Source organism: Meriones unguiculatus, chromosome 4 (assembly GCF_030254825.1).
Source record: "Meriones unguiculatus strain TT.TT164.6M chromosome 4, Bangor_MerUng_6.1, whole genome shotgun sequence".
Taxonomy (NCBI): domain Eukaryota; kingdom Metazoa; phylum Chordata; class Mammalia; order Rodentia; family Muridae; genus Meriones; species Meriones unguiculatus.
In genome coordinates this window covers 84,576,759-84,584,523 of record NC_083352.1, presented here as the reverse complement: position 1 = coordinate 84,584,523, position 7,765 = coordinate 84,576,759, and the positions used below count along the sequence as shown (strand labels likewise).

Genomic DNA, 7,765 nt, shown 5'->3' with positions numbered 1-7,765 from the left:
ACATCTGTCCTTCAGCAGGTGTGTGGGTGACCACATCTTGGTGCATCCATGATGTAACAAAGCTGAGTTATCGCATCATACATGGAAACATGGTAGGATTCTAAGTGCATGTTGCTGAGGGCGGCAGCCACTCTGAAAAGGCTGCAGAATGAATGGATGAGTCTAATTCCATGGCGTTCCACAAAGGCAGAATTATAGAGGGAGTAAGAATGGCCGGTGGTTTCTATGCATTTGGGGTGCTCAATTCATCAAATAGATGAAGCACAGGGGTGCTCTCGAGGTGAAACAGTTCTGCATGATACAGTGAAGATGGACACATAACTTCACAGATCTGGAAAAATCTGTAGAATGTATGACACCACGTGAGCCTTGGTGTAAAATACAGGCATTCATTGATGACACATCAAGAAGGTTAGCTTATCAATGGCAGCTTTCGTAGTTCAATAATTTAAGAGGATAATAGTTAAAGAAGAGGGTGTGTGTGTGTGTGTGTGTGTGTGTGTGTGTGTGTTTGTGTATAAGAAGCCATATTGAAGTTCTTTGTACTTCCCCCTAATTTTCCTACAACAATAAAAGTATTCTAAAACAGTAAGTACAGGGACTGGAGATGTGGCTGTGCCCTTAAGAGCCCTGGCTGCTCTTTCAGAGGACCTGGGTTGGGTTTCCAGCACCCACATGGCAGATCACAACTGTCTGTAAGTCCAGTTTCAGGGGATCTATCCCCCTCCCCTGGCATCTCTAGGCACCTTCTCTCACATGTATACACGCTTACCCAGACATGCACACGTACACATGAAGTCTTTTATTTTAAGTAAGTATATTCAGTTTTTAAAACTAGAATGAATTTATTTATTTGCTCATTTATGTATGTGTGCATGTGGAGGTCAGAGGACAACTTCATGAAGTCAGTTCTGTCCTCTGTCCTTCCATCATGTGGGTGCCCATGATCGACTTCAGATCATCAAGCGTGATGCCATTACCCACTAAACCATCTTGCTGGCCCAAGTGTACTCATTCCTAACACTCTGCTGCCCTAACTTAATGATTAGTTAATTAATCCTAAATTAATATCAATTGATCCTTAATTCTCTGCAATATTATCAATGATTTAATCCTGTTTAAAATGTGTTGTTTTTGTAAACTGGTCTACTGGGATAGAAGCCTCTTACGTGAGGTCTTGGGCACTGGTGTGTCTTATATACCTAGAACAGCATGCAGTAGGTACTCAGCAAGGGTTGCAGACGAGGTGTGGAGAAAACGCAGAGCAAGAGCCCTCTTGACTTCCTGCTCCATCTCCCTGAGCCCTAGGCCAGGCCAGCATGAACAGAGTTATATGATAGAAGTAGCTGATTGCACTCAGACAGCACTTTGCACACACTTCTTTCTTCTTATATTTTTTTTTCATTTTTTTTCCCCTTGAAGCAAAGATGAAATCCATCCCAGGGTCTTAGGATTTATGAACTGTTGCCTGAGTCTTTTCACATGATGTCAGGGAGGAGGTGAGGCGGGGGCTATGCTTAGAAGTGCCTACACAAAGGGCTTTGGGTAATTCCCTGATTCTGTAAGGATGTTGGAGCGGGAGGGGGGGTGGTCTTAAATGATTAGCCCGAGGTCCTTAAGGATGACTTAACTTAAGCACTTAAGGTTCATCTCTGTCTTTGAGGGCCCCTCCTGGGCTGCCTAGATTTTCACATCTGGAAGGTGAATTGAAAAAGAGTTTTGGAGTCCTTCCACCTCCCTGCTTATTTTCAGAGCCGGGTTTGAGTGTGTCTGTGTCCAGGGGTCCCTGCTTCAAAGCCCTGGAGGTCAGCCTTCTCCCATCAGCATGTGGTCCCATCCAGGGAAGAATGCCAGATACTTCCAGGCCTTTTACCTCTTCAGGCAAAGGGGGATCATGTTTCACAGGATGAGCCTTTCAAGTTTCTGGTTGTGGGGGAGCTTGTAGGCTGGGTGGGGGGGTGGGGGGGAAAGAGGCTGGCCTCTCTCCTGGCCTGACCATGACTGTCTCTGCCTGTGTGCCTGGAGGGGTTCCTGAGGCCATCTATGATTTCTCTGCCCTTCTCTGTGAAGTGTTGGGTCTCAGGACCTCAGAGCAGTCAGTCCGTCCTGCCGTCGTTACTCTGTGTGCAGTTAAGAGAAGGCGGGTGCATGGAGACCACACAGGCCTGCCTGCAACTCAGGGCAGTCTCAGAGACAGGGTCTGTGGCATTCTTCTGAAAAGATGACTTCCTGGGTGGCAAGAAGGGCAGCCGTAGTCCCCTGCTTGCCCCACAGTTCTCTTCCACTTCTTAGTCTCAGCAGCTAGGCACTTCCAGGGGCCGTCCCGGCAGCAGGGCCTGGAGTTCTCTATGCTTCCGGAAAGGCAGCCCTACTGAGAGCAGCAGGAGGGCCACCTTGCTTGAGGCTCAGAATCTGGTTGTCTTGACAAGTGGAGACATGGCAGGTGAGGGTGTGCTGCTCTCACGTCTGCACTGTCTCAAGTCTTCATTTCATTTCCCTAGATCCGAAAGGTGTTTTCATCTAACCTTCTTCACGGAGTCTACCCGAGGCTCTTCATTCTAAGCTGTTTTAGTCCGTAAAAAATCAGAGCTTATCTGAATTGCCACAAGATGCCAGAGGTAGTTTGTGTGCACTCTAGAGAGCTGTTACGAATTGCTCTAGTTGTTCTTTTCTGGTGCTGTGATTAAAAATATCTAACCAAAAGCAACTTTTAGGGTAAGAGAGGGTTAATTTCAGTTTGCAGGTAAGAGTGCACCACCAAGGGAAGTCAGGCCAGGGACTTGAGCAGGAGTGGTGGAGAATGCTGCTTGCTGGCTCTCTCACAGCCTCATGCTTGTATAGCTTTCTTATACGGCCCAGGACCACCTGCCTAAGGAGTGGTGCTGCCCACAGTGGGCTGGGCCCTCTCACATCAGTCCATCCATAGCATGTCCACAGGCTAGCCTGTTCTGGGCAGTCTCCTCACAGAGGCTTTGCTCAGATGACAGCACCAGGGACCATTATTGCCCCTTTTTCCTGTGTTGTGTGGGATACATGCCCTGTGTGTCTACATGGAAAGGCCAGGCCACCAAATCACTTTGTTCCTTGTCCTGATCATCAGGCACTACACAGTGGACAAGTCTGTTTAGAACAGGAAAGGGAGGTATCAAAGAGTGACCATTGACCTTGCTGGCGGCTTAGGCCCAGGTGCCTTATTTTACTCTTAAGTGTTTTAAACTATTTTAGCCCAGTGTTCTCCACAATTTTAGGGTACACCAGGACTCAAAAGTATGTTGTCTTTTTAGGTGTGTTGTTCAGATTCTATTGCTGTGACAAAAATGCCTCCAAGAAAAGGATTTGTTTTTGTTTGTTTTGGCTTGGGCTTTTGTTCTCGTTTTGGTTTATTTTGCACTTTGTTTTGTGTTTTGCTTATGGTTTCAGAGGCCCCGGTCCACAGTTGGTCGAGGTGAAGAGAGGCTGGAGCATGAGGTAGGATGTGACCAAGCACAGATTCTTACCTCCTAGCATCCCAGAAGCAGAGAGACAAGGAGGGGCCAAGGACAGGATACTGCCTTCGAATATAATTCCATAGGAAAATATTCCTCCACACTTAGATCCCACTGCCTGCTTTAGTCAACCTTCTGAGAGCATCGCTGGCTTACAAACCCATCAGTGGGTTAGTCACGGGATGAGGTCATAGGCCTTGTGATCCAGTCACCTTTAAAGAGTTCATCCTTGGGCACCAAAGCCTTTAATCTCTGAGACATTGCAAAATCTGGGTATATCAGCAGGACTAAAAAGACTTCATGGAAGTGACCAGTATGTATAACAGACACTAACTGGAGTAGACTATTGAACTTTTAGGACATGTCTCCAAAGAGCCGGAGCAGACTTTTCCTTTTTCCTTTTTTGCTCGTTAGGATGCAGATGTGAAGGCTGGACCTGGTACAACAGCCATGAGGAAGGAGGCCGAGAACGGCAGATGTACTGGGGCCTCTCAGACTCTGGGATGGTCAGACAACCTTCATATAAACTCATCTCTTTGAACTTTAACTGAGTAAGAGATAAATCTCTATTTGCTTTTCAAACCACTGCCATTTTGAGTTATGTTGAGGTTTATAAATTATAATCCCCCCTTGCTTGCAGCCAGCTCCACTCTCTTCTTAAAAGTTCACCTGACAGCACTTTACATTTTTTAGAAAGAAGGGAAGTAAGAAAAGATAGTCTATACTAAGTTTCCTGATTTGGGTTTTTTTGTTGTTGTCTTTTACTGTTGTTCTGTCTTTGGATCCAACTTTCTGACTGCCGCCACATGAAAATATCACCAAGACATCATGTTGAGGTCTGTTCTGCCTGAGAAATCTCCCCAAAATTAGTTTAAACAGGAGAGAGCAGCTGGGGCTCAGCTCCTGGCAGATGGTCCATCTACGGTGTCACTCACCATTCCACAAGGTCTGCTCACCCGCCATTTCCTCAGATTGTTCCTGCGTTCAGCTGTAGCCGCAAGAATCCTTTGTGGCTGGTTTCACTGACAAACGAAGGCTCCCTGCAGACCAGCTGGGTCCGGTTTCTGCTGCCCTTTGATCCTTCCACGGATGGCCACCATGGAATTCTGAGCCTCACACTACAGCTCTCCTCCTCTGCTCCAGGCACGGTTCTGATAGTAGGAAGAGTTTGTCTCTCTCGTTCATTACCTGGCAGGCAGGGAGGAGCTGCCTTGGCCTTGCGACATAGTTGGGTGCTACTGCAGAGCTGGGGGTCGCTTACGGCTGGGTCTTAGCACACCTCACAGTGCAGCAAGGGCAGTAGGGTCCGTGAAGAGCAGAGGGCAAAGGGGATATTGAGGCCAGGTGAGGAGTCCGTGCAGACTTACTGGGAGACCAGAAGAAGAGCCACCTTCCTGCTAAGATCACGAAACTGTTCCGACATACTGAGTGTCCTGTTTGATGGTCTAAGATGCTAAGTTTTCAGTAATTATTTTGAGAATGCTCTATGGAACACCATGCAAGAGAGCAGTGAGCTGGGTAATAATTTGAGTACAACTGTGCCTTCAGCATTTGTACATATACACATCCGTACATACATGCACACACACGTATACATACATATACACATATATAACACACAAATATACATACATACATACATATAGACATACACATACATACATATAGACATACACAGACCTATAGACAAACACACACATACATACATACACACACAAATACATGAATACATACATGGATCTATGGATGTAGCATTTTTTTATACTGGTAAACTGATGTAATACCTAAAAATCTACTTTAAGTGTTTAGTTCTTAAAAACCCACTGTTTCAATTAAGTGTGCATTAGGATTGCTCAAATCAAAATTTATAATTTTGTTGGGGGTAGAATTTACGTATGAAACTCTCCATGTTAGTGAATGTCACCAGAGTTACACGTTTATGATTCTCAGAGTCAGAAACCATCATCTGTAGTTCTGGGATGTTTTCTGATAGCCTAAAAGTCCTGCACCCAGTCTGCAGCAATCCCACTTGTCCCCTCCCTCCCAACCACTGTATGCTACCTGCATCTGACGAGCTGCTGCCTGAGATATCTCTTAGCAATGGAGTCCCTAAAATAGTCTATAGAATAGAAGGCCTTATGGTGTATATGGTAATCCAAACGGTTCAATATGTGGTGTTTGAGATTTAATTCTCTCAATGGCATAGTGGTTTTGCTGCTCATCTGTCTCATGGCGTGTACTGGAAAACTCATTTGCTTTCATGACTGAGTAATATTCTATTATGAAGGCTGTTCTAGTTTTCTGTCTGTTAATGTGATAAAATGCCCTGACAAAAGGCAACTTAGGGGGGAAAAGGGATTATTTCCACTTACAATTCCAGGTTATAGTCCATTATTATGGGGGAGTCAAGGCAGAAACTTTAAACCACTCATTACATCACACCCAAGGTCAAGGGCAGAGAAAAATGAATGCACATAAGCTCGCTTGCTTGTGCTCAGCCCCATTTCTCCCCTCTTAAATAGTCCAGGACTACCTGTGTAGGGAATGGTGCCACCCACTGGCAACTGGGTCTTCCCTCATCAGTTAACTGAGTCAAGACGATTCCCACAGACATGTAGACAGGCAGTCCTGTATACATGTTGACAGTCCTTCAGTGAGACTCTCTTCCCAGGTGACTTTAGGTTGTATTGACAGTTAAAGCCAGCCATCACAATGGGTTTACCATATTTTATCCATAGATTCATCAAGGGGTGAGCATTTGAGTTGATTTTCACTTCGAAGCTATGGTGCAATACTGCTGTCACAAATGTACACAAACAACCTTTGTTGTGAAATGTTCATGTGTGTTCATGTCTCAGGAGTGAGATGGCCTTGTCTTATTAAAACAAAACTCAGTTGCCCACAGATACAGGAGTCTTCTTCTGGGCTGTCATTCCATGGCTTTGGTCCATGAGTGTTCTTGTGCTGGCACTACACCATCTTGATTAACCTAACTTCATGGTAAGTCTTAAACCTAGACAGTGTGACTTGTACAAATTTGTTCTTTCCATTCAAAGTCATTTTGGCCTCTTTGGACCCCATACAATGCCCTGTGAATTGTAGAATTGGCTTATTGTTTTCCACAAAGAGCCAGCAGGAACTCTGAACAGGATTTCCATCAAATCTGTCAGTGGGCTTGCCACCCCAGCAGAGTGTGTCTTTCAGTCCTTAGCCACATGTCTCCCTAGGCATTTGAGTTCTAAGTTTCTTCCATAATATTGCATGACTTCCAGAGTCCACATCTTAACTTTCCTCAGTAAGCTTATTCCTAAGTTCATTCTTTTTGATGGTGTGCTAAGTAGAACTGTCTTCTTAACTTCATTTAAGGGTATCCACTGCACAGAAATCCAATTGATGACTGCATATTAATCCTGCATATTGCCATCTTGCTGATAGAATTTATTAGTTGTAATCTTAATGGATTCATCTGGATTTTCTATGAACTGATCAGGCCATCTGAGATTAGAAATGTTCTTACATCTTCCTTTCCATTCTCAGTGGTTTGATTGCTTTTTCTTGTCCAAATGCCACAACTGGATCCTGTGGTACAGTATGAGTGAAGCAGGGAGAATAGACAGGCTTCATGTGTGCATGAGTCTGAACATGTATGTGGAGGCCGGAGGACAACCTCACGTCACCCCTCAGATCTTAGAGACATCACCTAGATCTTAGAGACAGGTTCCCATCATCTGGGCTGGGGTGGCTGCCCATCAGACCCCAGAGAACCTCCCCAGGACTGAGATTACAAGCTCACTCACATCAACATACCTGTTTTTTTTTTTTCTTTTTATGCATAGGTTCTGGGATTTAAACTCATGTCTTCACATAGCACTGAGCTGTCTCTAACCAGTTTGATCTCTGGACAAAATCTTTACCCTCCACTGTTATTATTCATATCAGCATCTGTGTTGGGTGCCTTGGTGTGGGGAGGCTGTGTGGCTGCCCCACCTGGGGTCCAGCCAGACACATGAACTGGACTCGGGATTCTAAGGGGTATACTTTGCTGTGAAGGGTGTTCATTAATTCCATTGTTCATTCACTTATAGGTTTACCCAATAACTCATTTATTCCGTCATTGTATCATTTCTTTACTAACTCACTCATTTTCTCATTCATTCACTCCTCACTCTCTCACTTATTCACCCATTCACGTCCATCCATCCATTCATTTATTTATTCCTTCCTTCATTTGTTCACTATATGCATTCATTCACTTGCTCATTCATTCATTCACTGTTATT

General features: G+C 44.8%; 1 protein-coding gene across 1 annotated transcript in view; it reads left to right on the top strand.

Annotated features, from left to right (window-relative positions):
* The first annotated feature begins 3,328 nt into the window (after window positions 1-3,328).
* Tmem132c (transmembrane protein 132C) overlaps window positions 3,329-7,765 on the top strand; it is a 242,963-nt gene continuing 238,526 nt past the window's right edge. The window contains exon 1 of the mRNA XM_060382303.1: window positions 3,329-4,036. Within this exon, the coding sequence (XP_060238286.1) occupies window position 4,036 (1 nt within the window). The 5' untranslated portion in view covers window positions 3,329-4,035. The remainder of the gene's footprint in view (window positions 4,037-7,765) is intronic.